Genomic DNA, 23,131 nt, shown 5'->3' on the forward strand with positions numbered 1-23,131 from the left:
TAAAATGCCTCGGGACGACAGCACGTATCATCTACAGGTAAATGGATGCGATTTTTTGAATTTAAGTTACTAGCGAGGATAAGTATTTATAATTAAAAAATCAAGTTATCAGCGGGGATAAGTATTTATATTTATATACATGATCTAATAGAATTATCTCGTAATTGTTTCTAACATTTTCTCGGAACGTCGTGTAATGTATGACATGTATAAAAATGGCAGCCACAATGTACACCATGTTCTCTGGTACCCACTATTGTAAACGACGTCTGTTGCGTCCGTTGCGACGCCCGTTGTGGCGTTTTGATGACTAGACCGTCTCGACCCCGTCCCGTCTTTTAATAAGTCGATCAACGATCAAAAGTCATGTCAAATGCAGGAAAAGTAACGTCCGTCAAAAGTCAAAAATTCATTTAAAATCGGTCATAAGTCGGTCAAATGAATCAAAATTGACGTAATTTAGTGTTCCCTTTTATGTATTATATTAACGATAATAGCGATTATAGGTACAAACTTGTTAACGAAGGTTTTTTTACTATATATATATATATATATATATATATATATATATATATATATATATATATATATAAGTTAACGTAAATCAACGTCCGTATTGACCCCGTCTCAACGTTTTAAGGCTCGACCGTCTCGACCCCGTCTCACGTCTTTTTCAACTTGCTATTACCTACTAAGCTCATCAAATAATACTTTGAAGCAATTTGACATGAATAAAAAGAAGGAAGCCACATTTTGACAAATTGAACCTCCATTCTAAGATTGAATAGTGATTATATTTGCCTAACTACTGCCCTCATTTGACCTTTGTTTCCGTTAATACTCGTTTATCTATATTTGATGTTAGACAAAGTTGCTAAAATCATCCCCGTGTTAATTCATTTTATCCGTTTTCATCCCTCCCAAACATTACTAATTTTTTCAATTGATTAGTTTTAGAATATATCATTAGTTCGGATTTCTAGGGTTCTATTTTTTCAATTAGTTTTAATATATCTTCAATTTTGTCAGCTGTTGTCGTGTTCAAATAAGGTGGTATGGATTAATTGGGAATACACATGGGATTGGTCTACATCACTGTCAGGAAGAATACTTGATGATCTTTAAGACTTGAAGGCAATGTTGTCCTCTGTCAATCATAGATTCATGGGAACAAATGGGTCTTTCATATCAACTATCAAGGGATGAATTTGGGATGAAGAATATGATGTTTATGGATCAGGGATGAATTTGGGATGAAAATATGAATTTAAGGACTAATTGAGCAGTTTTTAATTGAAAGGGATGAAAATAGATAAAATGATATAATACAGGGATGATTTAAGCAATTTGGTCTTGATGTTATGAATCAAATGTAAATGTAAATGTAAATGTAAACATATAACAAAATAAATATAACCAAAATAATTTTTGACGTATGATACACATTAACAGATAGAACAATCAGATTGATTTTAGGGATCAAAGCCTCGTGTTCCATGATTTAAGATATTTTATTTTGTTCAAATTGATAAATCCCTATGTAAGATATTTTTGGGTTAAAATAATGTGTCTTTATATCCAAATCTTGTCAAACAATTTTTATACTATACTATCTATTAGACAAAAATGATGAATAGTACTAGAAGCGTTTTCGTCTTTTCACCTTCCTTTTATTTTTTATTTTTTTCTTTTAACTAACACCACACACGCCCCCACACTTTGTTCAAAAATTAAAATCGACCCTCAAAACAGGGGGTTAAAGTGTTAAATCAAAATTTTCATAAAATATCTTAAATAAACTCCACTCAAATATTCAACGGGTCATATCTTCTCGCTCGCAACGAGTTAATTTTTTTTGACACCATCGTTAAACTTGAAATAATTTTACGAACACAATGTCACTAACTATACGCAAAACAAACACTTTTTAAAAAAGCTAAATATTTAGGATACTTTTCATATACGTTGATTTTTCACTCGCAGGCTCCGTAACTAAACACAATAAAATACATTAAAAATCGAATCCCCGGCACGAAGCGAGGGTTCGAAAACTAGTTTTTACTAATGACTAACTATTTCTAAATAAGGTGCCTTTATATCTAAATCACGTCAAACAATAAATCATGTAAGATATTTTTGGGTTAAAATAATGTGTCTTTATATCTAAATCGTGTCAAACAAATTTTACTAATGACTAACTATTTCTAAATAATGTGTCTTTATATCTAAATCATGTCAAAATAATGTGTCTATATTTATCTACTTTAACCAGAAATTTATATTCGTCGTGTTTTAATATGTATTGTTTTAATTTTAATATATTAATATATATTAATACAATGACTCTATCTCTCAACATGGTATCAGGCTAGTCGATACCCTAAAAAAAACCCTATCCGCCTCTCATTTCTTTTTTTACGATCATCACAACCCTAACATATCCTCTTTCTCCTTAATACAATTCAAACATCTCGTTCTTTCTGTTTTCTGCCTCTCTTCCTTTTCGCAACTGGTCAAAATCAAACCACCACTTTAATCACCATGACTGCAAACTACGACAAGATATATACAATTACATCAATACACCATATCATCCCTGTAAAACTTGATCATGCAAAACTGAATTACACGCACTAGCACTGGAAGAAACTGGTCACCAAATATTGTGCAGGTTTTGATGTCTTGAAGTTTCTCACTGGAACCTTTACACCAGAAGAAAAAGCCACAGCCGAATGGATCAAGGTCGACGCCGTTGTCTCTACTTGGATCTACAATACCATTTCAGAAGCTCTCCTCGAACGAGTTCTAAACTCGGAACTCGCCACCGCCCATGACACGTGGGTTTTTATTGAACAAATATTTCAAGATAACAAACTCTCCAAAACAATGGAGCTAACTGCAGAACTTCGTGGCCTGGTTATGGGCGATGAGTCGGTTGAAGCTTACTTTCGAAAAATAGATCGCATCGCCAATCATTTACAAAATCTTGGTTCCACGGTTGAAGACAAAGATCTAGTCATGTATGCCGTCAATGGCTTAAACGGCAAATACCCACACGCTGCTCACATAATTATTCATCGCCACCCGTTTCCCGATTTCAACATTGTTCGATCGATGCTTCTCATGGAAGAGATGACATCGAATCGATTTGATCACCTCAAAAACGATGCACCCGCCAACCCATCCAACCCGATCGCCCTCATCGCCCATACCGCTGGAACACCACCTGTAACATCCCGCCTTTTTCCATTTACTTTTCCGTTATACTAATATAAAGTCCGTTATATGTTTATAACATCTCCCGTTGATACGCGTTTTAAATTATCTCGTTTAGGTAATTCCCGCACCCGAACGAAAGTTGAGGGACTAAACTTGACAAGGGATTAAACCCTTGACTAGGTCAAAGGGTCAAACCCCTTTCACCCATTCATTTCCACCTCCATCTCTCTCTTTCTCTCTAGCAAGAACACACACTCAAAACCAAATTCATTCAATCATCATCTAAATCCGATCTAGGAGGCTTACAACAAAATAAATTACATATTCGTGATCCTCTCTTCATCCTCTTCATTTTGGTACCAACTTCATCTCGTTTGGGTAACATTTATAAAACTCTAGATTTCTCTAAATTCGTGTTTTTGACTTGAAATGGTGTTAGTTAGTGTCTATGGCTCATTGTGATGTCGTGTATATAATTTGTATGCTCGATCTCGTTGTTTTAGTGTAACTAGCATGAACTTGAATTTTGGTGTGTTGTTCTTGAATTTTGGATGATCATATGTTGTTAGATGTTAAAAGTTCATGTTCTAATTGTGTTCCTAGTATCATTAGCTTCATTTTGATGTATAGATTGATTTAAGAAACTTCATAAACGCGATTATTGATTTTGTGAACTTTTGGTTAGGGTTGACAACTCTTAAAACGAACTTTTGATGCGTTGAATGCTTGTTAATGTTATTGATAAGTGTTTAGTTGTGTTACATGTTTCATTACCTTCAAAATGGCATATCATATGTATAAATTGGATTCCCGAAACTTAAATTTCAATTGATAAACTTGAAACTTGAAAATAAACCTCTATTGATCACTTGACGGGATTTCGGTTATAGTATATGATGTTTTTGCTTGATGAAAAGTGCTTAGTTGCGTTCCTTGTCGAAAGAGCTTTCCGATGATATAAAGTACATGTTCTAATTGTTTGCGGATCATAAAATGTGATTGTTTGTGTTTTGGTTCGTCCATTTGAGGAATACAGCAAACAGGGCCTGGGAAAAGATCAGGACGCCGTCCAGATACTTGGGACGCCGTCCCACCTTTTGAACCGGGACGCCGTCTAGCTTCTCGGGACGCCGTCCCAACCTTAAAACCGGGACGCCGTCTAGCCATTTGGGACGCCGTCCCATTTGGCTAAAACTGGCTGTTTGCTTTGGTCATTTGACATGAAAATGTTTGCTATGCTACGGACCTCCGATTAACATGAAACTTGGCCAACATGCTCATATATGATTATATAACTTAGAAAAATTGTCGGATATCCAACCCGACCCCGTTGACTTTTCTGTTGACTTTGACCCGACCAAGTTGACTTTTAATCAAACTTAACCAAATAATTGTGCAATCGTTCTAACATGTTTTTATACTTGTACCTTGCATGAAACATGACAATTTGATTCACATGCTATTAGGATCGAGTCTTAACGAGCCATAGGACTAATTGAACATCTTTGACCTATCGTGTTTACCGTTATTGATACAAACCTATTGTTTAGGTCAAGACTAGCATTGTTCTTTGCACACGTTTACTTGTTGAAGTACTTTACTACTCGTGCACTCAAGGTGAGATCATAGTCCCACTTTTACTCTTTTTGAACTTACATTTGGGATGAGAAAACATAAACATTTCTTTACTAAGTGAACACAAGTACAGGAAAACAAACATTCTACATACGAGTTTAGAACAAAATCCTCAATTCGATTATCATTAGTTACACTTGCCGGGTGTAAGCGAGAACTTATGTTGTATGGATCCATATGGGTTTGACAAACCCTCATTCAAACGGTTCGCTACCGTTTACGAATGAAATATATTTTCGAGAAACAGTGTATGTTCTAGCACTAAGTGATGGGGTTCAATGGAAGGAAATGTTAAGCATTGATAATTGGGTGCTCGTGAAACAAACTTTTAGAATGTATTACTATCATTTCATTGATGCAAATCTTGTGGTTCACTTGTACTTACTTACTTAAACCTATGATTTCACCAACGTTTTCGTTGACAGATTTCTATGTTTTTCTCAGGTCCTTGAACGATACATGATACATGCTTCCGCTCATTATTTTGATACTTGCATTGGATGTCGAGTATATGTGCATTTCATGGAGCGTCTTTTGACTTTACTTTAAACCGTGTCGCCTAGATTTCATTCGTATTATAACGTTGTAACTTAACTATTGGTTGAACAATTCTTGTAAACTTTGGGAACAATCTTTATTTTGAAATGAAGGCGACATATCTTTTGGTCAAACGTTGTTTTAAAGACTTATGACCACGTAACGGGACCTAAGTAGACGGCGCCGTCAATGACGATTTGGTCGGGTCGCTACAGATGGTATCAGAGCGTTGGTTGTAGGGATTTAGAGTTCATTGGTGTCAACCTCGAGTCATAGAGTACATTGGTGAGTCTAGACTACAACCGGCATATAGACTTGAAGTAGGAATTACTTGACTACTTGTGCATTTATACTCGAACGCTTCTACTCATATCTACTCTTAGTTCATCTTAATCTCACGTTGTTTAATTTGATTGACGCGCCACCTTGACTATATGAAATGATGTCGAATGCACATATGAATCAGGGTAATATAATTTCCGGGATTATATTACGGTGACTCATATGAACGTTCCGACATTATGACATAAAGAATTTAAGGCGAGTCGAGGAAAAACTTCTCTTTATCTTTATTCTATATCACGGTTAGTATTATTGAAAATACTAATCAATGATATTCTTGTGTCTTGAAGGAACAATGGCTCCTCGTCGTGTACGCCGCAATGAAACTCCCGAACAAGCTCTCGAACGGATGATAGCCACCGCCGTAGATGCGGCCATGGCCGGTCACTCATCCAACAACAATAATAATAACAACCACAACAACAACAACAACAACAATGGGGCCGGAAACTCAAACGAGGGATGCTCCTATAAAGCTTTCATGGGGTGCAAACCTCACACTTTTGATGGAACCGGGGGACCGGTCGTGCTCACCCGATGGTTTGAGCAAACGGAAGCCGTCTTTAGCATAAGCGGTTGTCGGGACCAAGACAAGGTCAAATACTCCACTCACACTTTCTCCGGAATTGCTCTAACATGGTGGAACACCTATGTTCAATCGGTGGGTACCGATGAAGCTCATGCCCTCTCTTGGGCCGATCTAAAGGAAAAGATGATTGTTGAATATTTTCCGCGCGAAGAAACCCGAAAGCTTGAGGAAGAACTAAGAGCTTTGAAAGCGGTCGGAAACGATCTTAAAGCTTATAATCAACGCTTCGCCGAACTATCCTTGATGTGTCCTAATCTTGTTAACCCCGAATCTCAAAGGATTGAGCTCTACATGCTCGGTCTTCCAAAAAGCATCAAACAAGGGGTGATGTCATCCAAACCCACTACTCATCAAGCCGCTATGAACATGGCTCGCCAACTAATTGAAACGGTTGACGAAATCGTAGTTCCGGCACCTAAGGCCGAGGATAAATCGGGCGGCAACAAAAGAAAGTGGGAACCCTCCCAATCAAGCAACAACAACTTTGCTAAGAAGCCTTACACCAACGACGGCAAGAGAGGTTATGCCGGGAACCTACCTCTTTGCAACAAATGCAACAAACATCACTTTGGCGAATGTAGTAAGTTAATTTGCCACCGGTGCCAAGGAGTTGGTCATAAGGCCAACGATTGTAAAAGTGCCACTCCCGTTGTTCGAAAGTGGCCCAATGCACCAAAGACGGGCACTTGTTACGAATGTGGTCAAACAGGTCATTATAGAAATGCATGCCCAAAGAAGAAAGATAACCCCAACACGCGCGGCCGAGCTTTCAACATCAACACCGAGGAAGCCCGGGATGACACTGAACTAGTCACGGGTACGTTTCTTCTCAACAATTCTTATGTCTCTTGCTTATTCGATTCGGGTGCCGATAAATGCTTTGTATCCAAGACTTTGACTCATTCTTTTAGCACTCCACCTCTTCCATTAGATACCACTTATACCATTGAAGTGGCTAACGGGAAACTATTAAGTGCCGACACATATTACCGGGGGTGTACGTTAAACATTTTGGGTAAGGAATTTGAAATTGACTTGATACCCATGGGACTAGGAAGCTTTGATGTAATAATCGGTATGAATTGGTTAGTCAAAACGAAATCTCACATCCTTTGTGATCTTAACGCAATCCGAATTCCTATCGAGAATGGTGAACCTTTGATTGTTTATGGCGATAAGAGTTGCACCAGACTCAACCTCGTTTCGTGCCTTAAAGTTAGAAAACTACTCCGTAAGGGTTGTTTTGCGATCCTTGCCCACGTTAAGAAAGTCGAGTCCGATGATAAGCATATCGATGATGTGCCAATTGTTAGTGACTATTCCGATGTATTTCCCGACGAATTGCCGGGTCTTCCGCCTCATCGACCGGTTGAATTCCAAATCGATCTTATTCCGGGAGCCGCACCCGTAGCACGTGCACCATATAGACTCGCTCCATCTGAAATGCAAGAATTGCAAAGTCAAATCCAAGAACTACTTGATCGAGGTTTTATCCAACCTAGCCATTCACCTTGGGGCGCTCCGATTTTGTTTGTTAAAAAGAAAGACGGATCCCTACGAATGTGCATCGATTATCGTGAACTAAATAAATTGACGGTTAAGAACCGATATCCTCTTCCTCGCATCGATGACCTCTTTGATCAACTACAAGGGTCTTGTGTATATTCGAAAATCGATCTCCGCTCGGGTTATCATCAATTGAGGGTTAAGGGGGAAGATGTCTCCAAAACCGCTTTCCGAACTCGTTATGGTAGTTATGAATTCCTTGTCATGCCATTTGGTCTCACTAACGCACCGGCGGTGTTCATGGATCTTATGAACCGCGTGTGCAAACCGTATCTCGATAAATTCGTTATTGTGTTCATCGATGACATATTGATCTATTCTAAAAATGAAGAAGAGCACGAACAGCATCTCCGACTTGTGCTTGAACTTTTAAGACAAGAACAACTCTATGCCAAATTCTCCAAGTGTGAATTTTGGTTAAAGGAAGTTCAATTTCTTGGTCATGTTGTAAGTGACCAAGGTATTAAAGTCGATCCAACAAAAATCGAAGCCATTAGCAAATGGGAGACTCCTACTACTCCTACTCACATTCGTCAATTTTTGGGTCTCGCCGGGTACTATCGTAGATTCATCGAAAATTTCTCTTTGGTTGCACGTCCTCTAACCGCATTGACTCACAAGGGAAAGAAATTCATTTGGGCGACCGAACATGAATCCGCGTTCCAAATCTTGAAAACGAAGCTAACCACCGCTCCTATCTTGTCACTTCCCGAAGGCAATGATGACTTTGTTGTATATTGCGATGCCTCAAAACATGGTTTTGGGTGTGTATTGATGCAACGAACGAAAGTCATTGCTTATGCTTCTCGACAACTCAAAATTCATGAACGAAACTATACGACACATGATCTCGAACTCGGAGCCGTTGTCTTTGCACTTAAAATGTGGAGACACTATCTTTATGGAACCAAGAGTACTATCTTCACCGATCACAAAAGCCTTCAACACATTTTCGATCAAAAGCAACTAAACATGAGACAACGAAGGTGGATTGAAACCTTAAACGATTACGATTGCGAGCTTCGTTACCATCCCGGGAAGGCAAATGTAGTAGCCGATGCCTTAAGTCGAAAAGAAAGAGTGGTGCCTCTTCGTGTCCGAGCCTTAAACATCACCATCCACACAAACCTTAATAGCCAAATTCGGGTAGCCCAAGATGAGGCTCTCAAGGATGAAAACATCTCTCTCGAACACTTGAACGTCCTCACCTCTCGATTCGAAGTTAAAGAAACCGGACTCCGATATTTCGCCGGAAGAATTTGGGTGCCTAGTTATGGGGACCTACGAAGCCTTATTTTAGATGAAGCCCATAAGTCACGATACTCGATTCACCCCGGTGCCAATAAGATGTACCACGACTTTAAACAGCTATATTGGTGGCCGAACATCAAAAGGGACGTAGCTACTTATGTTTCCAAATGTTTGACATGTTCCAAAGTCAAAGCCGAACACCAAAGACCGTCCGGACTACTTCGACAACCCGAGATCCCGCAATGGAAGTGGGAAAGGATAACGATGGATTTTATCACCAAACTACCAAAAACGACGGGCGGTTATGATACCATTTGGGTCATTGTTGACCGTCTCACCAAATCCGCACACTTCCTGGCCATGAAAGAAACGGACAAAATGGAGAAACTTGCACAACTTTACATTAAGGAGATCGTAGCCCGACACGGTGTACCTTTATCGATTATCTCCGACCGAGATGGCCGTTTCGTTTCTAGATTTTGGCGTACATTGCAAGAAGCGTTGGGAACACGTTTAGACATGAGCACCGCATATCATCCTCAAACCGATGGACAAAGCGAACGTACAATTCAAACCTTAGAGGACATGTTACGAGCTTGCGTGGTTGATTTCGGAAAAGCTTGGGACAAGCACTTACCTCTCGCCGAGTTCTCTTACAACAATAGTTATCACGCGAGTATTAAAGCCGCACCCTTTGAAGCGCTATATGGCCGCAAATGTCGTTCACCTCTTTGTTGGGCCGAGGTAGGCGACGTGCAAATCACCAGACCCGAACTCATTCACGAAACCACCGAGAAAATCGTTCAAATTCGAGATAGGCTTAGGACGGCCCTAAGTCGTCAAAAGAGCTATACCGACAAACGACGCAACGATCTTGAATTTCAAGTCGGTGACCGAGTAATGTTAAAAGTCGCACCTTGGAAGGGTGTAATCCGTTTTGGGAAACGCGGGAAGCTAAATCCGTGGTATATTGGTCCTTTCGAAATCTTGGAGCGTATTGGAACCGTTGCTTATCGTTTAGATCTTCCGCCTCAATTGAATTCCGTTCATCCTACCTTCCATGTATCTAACTTGAAAAAGTGTCTTGCCGAACCCGATATCGTCATCCCTCTCGAATAACTTGCTATTGATGACAAACTTCATTTTTTGGAGGAACCGGTTGAAATTGTGGACACCTCCGTCAAGACATTGAAACAAAGCCGAATCCCGATTGTCAAGGTTCGTTGGAATGCCAAAAGAGGACCCGAGTTTACTTGGGAAAGACAAGATCAAATGCAAAGGAAGTATCCTCATCTATTCGTGAATTCGGAAACGCAAGATCTCGAGGAAGAAACAACGACTACTACGCCTACTTAAATTTCGGGACGAAATTTCTTTTAAGGAGTAGGTAATGTAACATCCCGCCTTTTTCCATTTACTTTTCCGTTATACTAATATAAAGTCCGTTATATGTTTATAACATCTCCCGTTGATACGCGTTTTAAATTATCTCGTTTAGGTAATTCCCGCACCCGAACGAAAGTTGAGGGACTAAACTTGACAAGGGATTAAACCCTTGACTAGGTCAAAGGGTCAAACCCCTTTCACCCATTCATTTCCACCTCCATCTCTCTCTTTCTCTCTAGCAAGAACACACACTCAAAACCAAATTCATTCAATCATCATCTAAATCCGATCTAGGAGGCTTACAACAAAATAAATTACATATTCGTGATCCTCTCTTCATCCTCTTCATTTTGGTACCAACTTCATCTCGTTTGGGTAACATTTCTAAAACTCTAGATTTCTCTAAATTCGTGTTTTTGACTTGAAATGGTGTTAGTTAGTGTCTATGGCTCATTGTGATGTCGTGTATATAATTTGTATGCTCGATCTCGTTGTTTTAGTGTAACTAGCATGAACTTGAATTTTGGTGTGTTGTTCTTGAATTTTGGATGATCATATGTTGTTAGATGTTAAAAGTTCATGTTCTAATTGTGTTCCTAGTATCATTAGCTTCATTTTGATGTATAGATTGATTTAAGAAACTTCATAAACGCGATTATTGATTTTGTGAACTTTTGGTTAGGGTTGACAACTCTTAAAACGAACTTTTGATGCGTTGAATGCTTGTTAATGTTATTGATAAGTGTTTAGTTGTGTTACATGTTTCATTACCTTCAAAATGGCATATCATATGTATAAATTGGATTCCCGAAACTTAAATTTCAATTGATAAACTTGAAACTTGAAAATAAACCTCTATTGATCACTTGACGGGATTTCGGTTATAGTATATGATGTTTTTGCTTGATGAAAAGTGCTTAGTTGCGTTCCTTGTCGAAAGAGCTTTCCGATGATATAAAGTACATGTTCTAATTGTTTGCGGATCATAAAATGTGATTGTTTGTGTTTTGGTTCGTCCATTTGAGGAATACAGCAAACAGGGCCTGGGAAAAGATCAGGACGCCGTCCAGATACTTGGGACGCCGTCCCACCTTTTGAACCGGGACGCCGTCTAGCTTCTCGGGACGCCGTCCCAACCTTAAAACCGGGACGCCGTCTAGCCATTTGGGACGCCGTCCCATTTGGCTAAAACTGGCTGTTTGCTTTGGTCATTTGACATGAAAATGTTTGCTATGCTACGGACCTCCGATTAACATGAAACTTGGCCAACATGCTCATATATGATTATATAACTTAGAAAAATTGTCGGATATCCAACCCGACCCCGTTGACTTTTCTGTTGACTTTGACCCGACCAAGTTGACTTTTAATCAAACTTAACCAAATAATTGTGCAATCGTTCTAACATGTTTTTATACTTGTACCTTGCATGAAACATGACAATTTGATTCACATGCTATTAGGATCGAGTCTTAACGAGCCATAGGACTAATTGAACATCTTTGACCTATCGTGTTTACCGTTATTGATACAAACCTATTGTTTAGGTCAAGACTAGCATTGTTCTTTGCACACGTTTACTTGTTGAAGTACTTTACTACTCGTGCACTCAAGGTGAGATCATAGTCCCACTTTTACTCTTTTTGAACTTACATTTGGGATGAGAAAACATAAACATTTCTTTACTAAGTGAACACAAGTACAGGAAAACAAACATTCTACATACGAGTTTAGAACAAAATCCTCAATTCGATTATCATTAGTTACACTTGCCGGGTGTAAGCGAGAACTTATGTTGTATGGATCCATATGGGTTTGACAAACCCTCATTCAAACGGTTCGCTACCGTTTACGAATGAAATATATTTTCGAGAAACAGTGTATGTTCTAGCACTAAGTGATGGGGTTCAATGGAAGGAAATGTTAAGCATTGATAATTGGGTGCTCGTGAAACAAACTTTTAGAATGTATTACTATCATTTCATTGATGCAAATCTTGTGGTTCACTTGTACTTACTTACTTAAACCTATGATTTCACCAACGTTTTCGTTGACAGATTTCTATGTTTTTCTCAGGTCCTTGAACGATACATGATACATGCTTCCGCTCATTATTTTGATACTTGCATTGGATGTCGAGTATATGTGCATTTCATGGAGCGTCTTTTGACTTTACTTTAAACCGTGTCGCCTAGATTTCATTCGTATTATAACGTTGTAACTTAACTATTGGTTGAACAATTCTTGTAAACTTTGGGAACAATCTTTATTTTGAAATGAAGGCGACATATCTTTTGGTCAAACGTTGTTTTAAAGACTTATGACCACGTAACGGGACCTAAGTAGACGGCACCGTCAATGACGATTTGGTCGGGTCGCTACACCACCTACCGGAACCACCTCCACCACCCCGCCACAAGTTTGCCGTAACTTCACGAAAGGGTACCGCCGTTTTGAAGGGAAGTGTCGATATCTTCATCATGGGGTTTCTTCCAGGCAGCCAAATTCAAACAATCACCAACACAATTCTAGGTCCAGTAGCTTAAATCAAGCCCAATTACTTAATATAATAGCGGCCCAACAGAATCAATTAGCCCAATCTGGTTTGAGTAGTCATTCGCGGGCTCCCTTCAATCCTATGCAGGCTCACAACCTTGGGCCCTATTACTCTCTGCCACAGGCCCAACCGGCTTTGTTACCCAGCCCAAATGTTTCTGCTGTTGGGCTTCAGTCTCCTGCTCAGCCCAATGATCCTCAGGCCTTTTATGCTGCTCAGCCCTCTAGCTATGGATCCTTTGTTGTTGATCCACAAACACAAACTCAGGAAACTATGTTACCAAATGCTTTTGGAGCGATGACTCTTCAGGACTACGAGGCTGCCGGATGGCACATGGATACTGGTGTGTCCACACATCTTACCTCGTGCATTAATAATCTTAGTACTACTTTTAATAATCGCAATTATTCATCAGTTGTTGTTGGTAACGGACATACCATTCCCGTCACCAACACTGGCCATAGCTTGTTGCCTAATTCCCATCGACCATTACACTTAAATAACGTCCTTATAACCCCTAACATTGTTAAAAATCTTAAATATGTACGCCAATTCACTCGTGATAATATTGTTTCTGTTGATGTGACGACCCGCTAAAATCGACATTGACGGCGTCATCAACTTAGGTCCCGTTACGTGGTCATAGTCCCTAAATAAGACGCGTTTGACCAAAATTATAGCACATTCATTTGAAACGTGTAGGACTTGCAAAGTTTTAAGTTTACCAAACGATTCGACAACAAGTTTAAGATTAGAAAAGTTATAAAGTATAAATGAAATAATTTGCGATATAATATAAGTTGAAAATCACGGATGCTATCAATAGCGTATGTATATATGCTTGACCCCAAGCAAGTAATCAAAGTGTGCGGAAGAATGTATCAAGTAGCCAATCAAGAACCTGAGAAACATACAGAAAAATGTCAACGAAAAACGTTGGTGAAATCATAGGTGTATTTGTAAATGTTGTTTTCGAACCACAAGATTTAGTATTTCCATAAAGTTGGTTATCCAAATCGTTTGCATTCCAAAAGTTGTTGTTTGTATCACGAGCACCCAATTATTAAGACTTAACTGCATACGAACCCCGTTATCATAGTGTTAGAACCTACACTATACCCGAAAATATATTTCATCCGCTAACGGTAGCGAACCGTCCGAATGAGGGCTCGTCAAGCCCGTATGGATCCACACAACATAAGTTCTCGCTTACACCCTGTAAGTGTAACCAATGATAATTGAATTGAGGCTTTTTGTTCTAACTCGCATGAGGAATGTTTGTTTTCGTACTTGTGTTCAAAGCATAAAAGTATAAAATGTATATGTTTCTCATCTCATGATTTAAAAGAGTAAAAGTTGTTGAAAAGGTGGGACTATGATCTCACCGTAGTTGCACGCCAAAGTACTTCATTTTAAACGTTGTGCAATGAAAGTTGTTTAGTCTTGACCTAAACAAATAAGTTATATCAACACCGGGTAAGACACAAGGTTGGTCGAAATGTGTTCAATTTGTCCTACGGCTCGTTACGACTCGATTATATAGCATGTGTGTCACGTTGTCAAGTTTCATGCAAGATATAAGTACAAGACAGAGGTTATAACGTTTAAACAAAGTATTGGTTAAGTTTGAATAAGAGTCAACTTTGGTCAAGTCAAAGTCAACGAAAAAGTCAACACGTCCGGGTCGGGTCTCGGACAATTTTTCTGAGTTATATATTCATATATGAGCATGTTAGAACAAGTTACATGTTAATCGGAGGTGCGTAACATAGTTAGAATTAAACGAAAAATGATAGATTTGGACAACCCGCTTTCCAGGCTTAAGCCGTGCCGCGCCCTGATGGGGCGGGCCGCGGGTGGCACCTGGTCAGCAATCTGGGCATTTTTCAAGTGTCTAAGTCGAACCAAATTTTGTTGGAAAGGTATTTTAACAAAGAATACAACTAAACACATATCATCAACCAAAACTAGCATTTACAACAATTAAATCCACATCGAAAGATCATTGAATGTTCATTATCAAATGTTCAAAGTTCATAATTTGCATCCAACAATTCGGACGTTAAACTTATACATATAGTATGCCGCTTTGAAGGTAATCATACATACAACACAACTAAACATTTACCAACAACGCTCATTATCGTTTAAGACCTCAAATGTTCATATCAAAACCTATCAAATCCTAATCAAGAATCACAAAATCAATAATCATGTTAATGTGAGATTTTCATGTCATCCAACATACCAAATCGAAGCATATGAAGTAACTAACTCTTTGAACATACAAACATTAACATCTAAACACATTTCATCATCCAAAATAAAAGATTTGACAAACCCATTTCAAGTGTTCATGCTAGTCATTCAAAACAAACAAATCGAGCAAACCATTTACATACACAACAACCTAGTGAGCCATAGACACCAAATAACACCATTTTAAGTCTATAAAACGAATTTAGAGAAATCTAAAGTTTTAGAAAAGTTACCCAAAAGAGATGAAGTTGGTATCATGTTGTAGAGGATGAAGAGAGGATTCCAAATATGTGGTCGGATTTGTTGTGAGCTCCTTAGATCCGAATTAGATGATGAATTTGTGTAAATGGAGAAAATGGTATAAGAATGGAAGAAAGAAATTAGAGAAAAGAGAAATGAAAAAAAAAAAGGAATGAAGATGGGAGGGAAAAGGTGGAAGTAAGTGGGTGGGGGTTTGACCAAGTCTTTGACCTAGTGACTTCTTTGGCCATTTGTCAAGTTTAGCCCCTCAAGTTTTAAAAGCGGGTGCGTGAATTAACCGAACGAATTAATTTAAATACGCTAGAGTAAACGAGAGATGCTATTATTAAATAACGGAAATATTGAAAACGCTAATTAACGGAAGATACGTATTTAGATAACGAAAGATATTATCTATAAAAAAAAGACGGGCGTCAAAATAAATTAACGGAAAAAGGCGGGTTATTACATTACCTACACCTTAAAGGAAATTTCGTCCCGAAATTTAGTTGGAAGTAGTAGTCGTTGTTTCTTCCTCGAGACCCTACGTTGCCAATTCTACGAATAAGTGAAGGTACTTCCTTTTCGTTTGATCTTGTCTTTCCCACGTAAACTCGGGTCCTCTTTTGGCATTCCAACAAACTTTGACAATCGGGATTTTATTTTGTCTTAAGGTTTGGCTTCACGATCCATAATTTCAATCGGTTCTCCTATGAAGTGGAGTTTGTCATCGATAGTAAGCTCATCGAAAGGAATAACAAGTTCTTGTTCCGCAAGATGCTTCTTTAAGTTTGATACATGGAATGTAGGATGAACGAAACTCAATTGAGTTGGAAGATCTAAGCGGTAAGCAACGGGTCTAATACACTCCAAGATTTCAAAAGGATCAATATATCGCGGATTTTAACTTTCCACGTTCCCTGAAACGGATTACACCTTTCCAAGGTGCGACTTTTAACATTACGCGGTCACCCACTTGGAATTTGAGAGGTTTACGTCTAACATCGGCATAGCTCTTTTGACGACTACGGGCCATCTCAAGCCTTTCTCGGATTTGAACGACCTTCTCGGTTGTTTCATGAATGAGTTCGGGTCCGGTGATTTGTTCGTCACCTACTTTGGCCCAACGAATAGGAGGACGACATTTGCGGCCATATAAAGCTTTGAAAGGTTCGACGTTAATACTCGAATGATAACTATCGTTGTAAGAGGAATCGGCTAAAAGCAATAATACAAGTTCGTAATATGTTTTCCAAGGTTTGAATCGTACGTCTGTTTTGTTAGTTGGTTTGTGGATGATACGCGGTACCCATGAATAATCTTGTTCCCAAGTTTCTTGTAAGGCACCCCAAAATCTAGAAGTGAAACGAGCATCTCTATCTGAAACGAGGTACATTTCTTTAAGATATATTTGAGCAAGTTTGTTAGGACTTGAAAATGTTTGTTAGAACAAGTTTCTTATCGGTTTCTAAAAATGTTCGTTAGGACTATTCACCCTCGTGGCGAATACCAGAATAATGTGAAGAGTCTCTCTCTCCATTGAGAATTTAGATAAAAGATTTCCTTATACGGAAGTATGAGTGTAATGCGAGAGAAGTTTCCGCCTTGATGTGAGCATATCAAGCATTTTGTGGTTCGTCGATAAAACTGTGCGAAAATGAGATAATATACACGTATAACATATGTTTTGAAGTTGAAAGAATTGGTCATTTATTCTGAAGCATAAGTATGGTTTGGTAATAATCAAAGGTGTGTCCTTGGTTTAGTTGTTATCAATACTCTCGGAGTTTTCGGATGGCAATAAAGAAAAACAAAGTCATGTACATGGCACATGGTGGTGACTAGGTTGATCGAGTCCAATCACCACCACGAGTCATTAGAACTTTGGTATGACTTACCATAATATAACCACATTAATCGAGTGTCGTTATATTACACTAACCCATACCTCCATTCCCACATCACTCCATAGAATTAAGTTCGTGTAATCGTGAAGATTTAAAATGAACAAGGTGTAACGATATCTCTAACGTGACTCGTATTTAATCGAAGGAATTAGTGCAATGTATAACTGGTTGTTCACGTCAATGTGGTTCAAGTCAAACATAATGTCTTTAGGTACGAAAAGAGTAACGAATTATGATAACGAGTAGTACGCAACCGTAGAGATAAGTAGTGATGACGATACTCACCTAGAGTAGTGGTGGTAGTAACAAGAAGTAGTAGATAGTGAAGAACACCGATGTAACATCGGTAGTGGTTAGTGATTGCCATAGTGGTGGAAACTTTACAGCACTTGTGGATAGTAAGCTGGGACGGTGGCGAATAACAACCTAGGAGACAGAGTTCCCGAACTAGTGTAACTAATGAAGTCGTCGTCATCCTTACGCATATGAATCTTAAATTTACGTGTGTTACCAGAAAGTGGCAGAGTACGGGTTCGTATGACGAGAGTTAGGTACAATTAAGAAGTTCACCTAAGAAAGATTCAAGTATAAATGCACAAGTAGTCAAGTAAGTGCTACTTATAGCAAATGCAAGTCAGAATGAAATGATTAAATATTGAGTTGTAGTCTAGACTTACTAATGCATTCTAATGACTCTGTCAGACACACTAATGCATATCCTAGATCCCTACAACCAACGCTCTGATACCAACTGTGACGACCCACCAAAATCGACATTGACGGCGCCATCAACTTAGGTCCCGTTACGTGGTCATAGTCCCTAAATGAGACACGTTTGACCAAAATTATGTCACATTCATTTGAAACGTGTAAGACTTGCAAAGTTTTAAGTTTACCAAACGATTCGACAACAATTTAAGTTTAGAAAAGTTATAAAGTATAAATGAAGTAATTTGCGATATAATATAAGTTGAAAATCACGGATTCTATGTAAGACCCTAATCAATTTGTACAACAGTGTAAATATGTTACATAGAGTGTGGGTGATGTTGTGCAGTTAAACAGAAGTCACTGAGTGAGCTGAGCCTAGTGCGCGCCGCGCACACTAAAGGGAGCGCGCTGCGCACCCCTTACTGTAGCCGGGTTCCAGCTTTTTAAATCAGATATTTTGATGGGCATTTTGGTAAATTCACTTATGGACGGGTTAAGGACAGATAGGTCAGTTTGTGGAGCACCATTACTCCATTATCAACAACCTTATCACTTTAACTTTAATTCTAGAGAGAGATTGTGATTTTTGAGAGAGAAAGCTTAAATCCAAGAGGAAGGAGCTTGTTTTGGGTTAAAGTTCAAGCATTAAATTCGTTCATCTTATCTCTAGCTTCATTGTGGTAGTTGTGGTATGTTCTAATTTTATTTTCCTTACCTTGATTTAGTGTAAGGGTTAGGGTTTGAGTAAATGATGAACACAAAACCCATTATTGGTGATTTTGGGTGTTCTTGGGTAAAATTGAGTCTTGAATACTAATTGGTGACTAGTCAAGGGTTTCAAAGTATTAAATAATGTTTATGAACCCTAATTGGTGAGTTAATTGCTAACACACCTAGTTATTTATTAAATGGGTGTTGGTTAGTTAGTGGATGACCCGAAATGGGTGTGTTGTCTTAAAATGGTTTTTTGGGTAATAAATTGACCTAGTTTGGAAAGATGGGTATGAATTACCCTAATTATGTGTTAGTTGGTGTTGTTGGACCTTAATCACTAGCTTTTAAGTGATTAGTGGTGGTCTTGACTTTAATTGGGCGGTTTTGGTATAAATGGGCGATTTAATACATTAAGTCATTAAATGCTCATGTGTAAGTGTTAGTATTGAGTCCACTTAGATTGTGTGTTGATCAAGTACTTATTATATTAGGTACTTTGCTTTGAAGCTTGTGGAGGTTGAAATCGTCATCTAATTGTTAAGGTGAGTGGAATAATTATATGTGTATGTATATAATGTATCTATTTGTTGTAGCGTGAAAGGTGTAGTGTCGAGGTGTTAAGACACCACGTTTCACGTGAAGGGTGTAGCATCGAGGTGTTAAGATGCCACTCGGGTGTAGCATCGAGGTGTTAAGATGCCACCTAGGAGTGTAGTGTCGAGGTGTTAAGACACCACTCCATAAAATAATGAGTGTTGCATCGAGGTGTTAAGATGCCACTCGGGGTGATGTGCCGAGGTGTTAAGGTGCCACCCTAGGGGTTAGTGGTGCGAGGTGTTAAGTGCCCTAATGGATGTTATGAACACCGATGGCGTTTTCGCGAGCGCCGTTCCCTTGTAATATTGGTCGACCATGGTTACTTGTGTTGTAAGCATATTATATCATTTCGAGTTATATTATTATGCGGTTGTTGCTAGCTTGTGGTATTGGAGATTATAGCTTGTAATGTGACGATAAGCTAATTGTGTTGCTAGCATGTTTGCGGTTTGTGTAAGTGTATGCAAGTAGGTATAATTATATATGTATTCGTATAATTATTGCATTCACTAAGCTTTGCTTACCCTCTCGTTGTTTACCATTTTATAGGTTCAGTTTTGGACAAGGGTAAGGGCATCGTATTGGACTAGAGATCCCGCTTGATGCTAGGGGACGCTTTTGGCTTTAGTAGCTCTTGGAGTTTGACCGGTAGTTGGGTAGTTTAATCCCAAACACCATGCTCATTGTGTAGTTTGGAACTTAAACTTTTTGGTGGTCGAAACTCTAAACTTGTATTAAACTTGTATTTTGGGTCGTGTGGGCCCCGCTTGTAAAACATTATTTTTATGTTTGATTCGTGTTAGTTTTACATATATAAGTTTGTTATGAAAAGCGTTCGGTCTAAAAATGTCGGGAAGTGGTCCATCTTTTTGTGTGTTAAAAACAGTTCGGACAGAAGCTGGAATGCTCGGTGCGCGCCGCGCACTACAGGGGATGCGCGCCGCGCACTCCCCTGTACAGCAGTTTTTTTTTTTTTTTTTTGGACTGTTTATGGTCGGTTATCGGGTTAGGTTGTTACATTCTATCAATAGCGTATGTATGTATGCTTGACCCCAAGCAAGTAATCAAAGTGTGCGGAAGCATATATCAAGTAGCCAATTAAGAACCTGAGAAACATATAGAAAATTGTCAACGAAAAACGTTGGTGAAATCATAGGTGTATTTGTAAATGTTGTTTTTTGAACCACAAGATTTAGTATTTCCATAAAGTTGATTATTCAAATCGTTTGCATTCCAAAAGTTGTTGTTTGTATCACGAGCACCCAATTATCAAGACTTAACTGTATACGAACCCCGTTATCATAGTGTTAGAACCTACACTATACCCAAAAATATATTTCATCCGCTAACGGTAGCCAACCGTCCGAATGAGGGCTCGTCAAGCCCGTATGGATCCACACAACGTAAGTTCTCGCTTACACCATGCAAGTGTAACTAATGATAATTGAATTGAGGCTTTTTGTTCTAACTCGCACGTGGAATGTTTGTTTTCATAATTGTGTTCAAAGCATAAAAGTATAAAATGTATATGTTTCTCATCTCATTATTTAAAAGAGTAAAAGTTGTTGAAAAGGTGGGACTATGATCTCACCGTAGTTGCACGCCAAAGTACTTCATTTTTAAACCTTGTGCAATGAAAGTTGTTTAGTCTTGACCTAAACAAATAAGTTATATCAACACCGGGTAAGACACAAGGTCGGTCGAAATGTGTTCAATTAGTACTACGGCTCGTTACGACTCGATTATATAGCATGTGTGTCACGTTGTCAAGTTTCATGCAAGATATAAGTACAAGAGAGAGGTTATAACGTTTAAACAAAGTATTGGTTAAGATTGAATAAGAGTCAACTTTGGTCAAAGTCAAAGTCAACGAAAAGGTCAACACGTTTGGGTCGGGTCTCGGACAATTTTTTTGAGTTATATATTCATATATGAGCATGTTAGAACAAGTTACATGTTAATCGGAGGTGCATAGCATAGTTAGAATTAAACGAAAAATGATAGATTTGGACAGCCCGCTTTCCAGGCTTAAGCCGCACCGCGGCCTGATGGGGCGCACCGCGGGTGGCACCTGGTTAGCAATCTGGGCTGTTTTCAAGTGTCTAAGTCGAACCAAATTTCTCCAAATCACAAATGATGAACCAAAAACACTTAAAACGCATACCATACATCGTTGGAAAGGTATTTTAACAAATAATACAACTAAACACATATCATCAACCAAAACTAGCATTTACAACAATTAAATCCACATCGAAAGATCATTAAATGTTCAAAGTTCATAATTTGCATCCAACAATTCGGACGTTAAACTTATACATATAGTATGCCGTTTTGAAGGAAATCATACATACAACACAACTAAACATTTACCAACAACGCTCATTATCGTTTAAGACCTCAAATGTTCATATCAAAACCTATCAAACCCTAACCAAGAATCACAAAATCAATAATCATGTTAATGTGAGATTTTCATGTCATCCAACATACCAAATCGAAGCATATGAAGTAACTAACTCTTTGAACATACAAACATTAACATCTAAACACATTTCATCATCCAAAATAAAAGATTTGACAAACCCATTTCAAGTGTTCATGCTAGTCATTCAAAACAAACAAATCGAGCAAACCATTTACATACACAACAACCTAGTGAGCCATAGACACCAACTAACACCATTTCAAGTCTATAAAACGAATTTAGAGAAATCTAAAGTTTTGGAAAAGTTACCCAAAAGAGATGAAGTTGGTATCATGTTGTAGAGGATGAAGAGAGGATTCCAAATATTGGTCGGATTTGTTGTGAGCTCCTTATATCCGAATTAGATGATGAATTTGTGTAAATAGAGAAAATGGTATAAGAATGGAAGAAAGAAATTAGAGAAAAGGGAAAAGAAAAAAAAAGAATGAAGATGGGAGGGAAAAGGTAGAAGTAAGTGGGTGGGGGTTTGACCAAGTCTTTGACCTAGTGACTTCTTTGGCCATTTGTCAAGTTTAGCCCCTCAAGTTTAAAAGCGGGTGCGTGAATTAACCGAACGAATTAATTTAAATACGCTAGAGTAAACGAGAGATGTTATTATTAAATAACGGAAATATTGAAAAAGCTAATTAACGGAAGATACGTATTTAGATAACGAAAGATATTATCTAAAAAAAATACGGGCGTTAAAATAAATTAACAGAAAAAGGCGGGTTATTACAGTTGAATTTGACCCTTTTGATTTTTCCTTGAAGGATTACCTGACACGTCGTCTTCTGCTCCGCTGTGATAGCAATGGGGATCTCTACCCTCTGACACCCCCTTCTTCCACTACTCAACAATCACTCATTACCAGTCCTGTCACCTGGCATCAGCGTCTTGGGCACCCTGGACATGATGTTTTTCGCAGACTTGTTTCTGATAAAGATATTATTTGTAATAAAACCTCGTCCCCCGTTCTTTGCCATGCTTGTCAGCTTGGAAAACACGTGCGACTACCGTTTTCTGTTTCTAGTTCCAATGTTAATGCTATTTTTGATATTATTCATTCGGATTTGTGGACTTCTCCTGTTACTAGTCTTAGTGGTTTAAAGTATTACATTATCTTTCTTGATCATTATTCACATTATGTTTAG

The 23,131-nt window shown here is 38.5% G+C and overlaps 1 protein-coding gene across 1 annotated transcript; it reads left to right on the top strand.

The window, feature by feature from the left end:
* Positions 1-215: 215 nt before the first annotated feature.
* Positions 216-23,131, top strand: LOC139868027 (uncharacterized). Its single transcript, XM_071856366.1, has 4 exons — positions 216-246; positions 2,672-3,228; positions 13,170-13,427; positions 22,751-23,131. Exons 1-4 carry the CDS (start codon positions 216-218, stop codon positions 23,129-23,131), a joined length of 1,227 nt encoding a protein of 408 aa, XP_071712467.1.

The sequence above is a fragment of the Rutidosis leptorrhynchoides genome, chromosome 9, assembly GCF_046630445.1.
Source record: "Rutidosis leptorrhynchoides isolate AG116_Rl617_1_P2 chromosome 9, CSIRO_AGI_Rlap_v1, whole genome shotgun sequence".
NCBI lineage: Eukaryota > Viridiplantae > Streptophyta > Magnoliopsida > Asterales > Asteraceae > Rutidosis > Rutidosis leptorrhynchoides.

Excerpts from the sequence above, each read along its gene's own strand:
- LOC139868027 (XM_071856366.1), top strand. The coding sequence starts at position 216 with ATGGCAGCCACAATGTACACCATGTTCTCTG. Across the intron at positions 247-2,671 it reads AATGTACACCATGTTCTCTG|GTTTTGATGTCTTGAAGTTT; the intron begins GTACCCACTATT and ends AATATTGTGCAG. Across the intron at positions 3,229-13,169 it reads ATACCGCTGGAACACCACCT|GCTCACAACCTTGGGCCCTA; the intron begins GTAACATCCCGC and ends AATCCTATGCAG.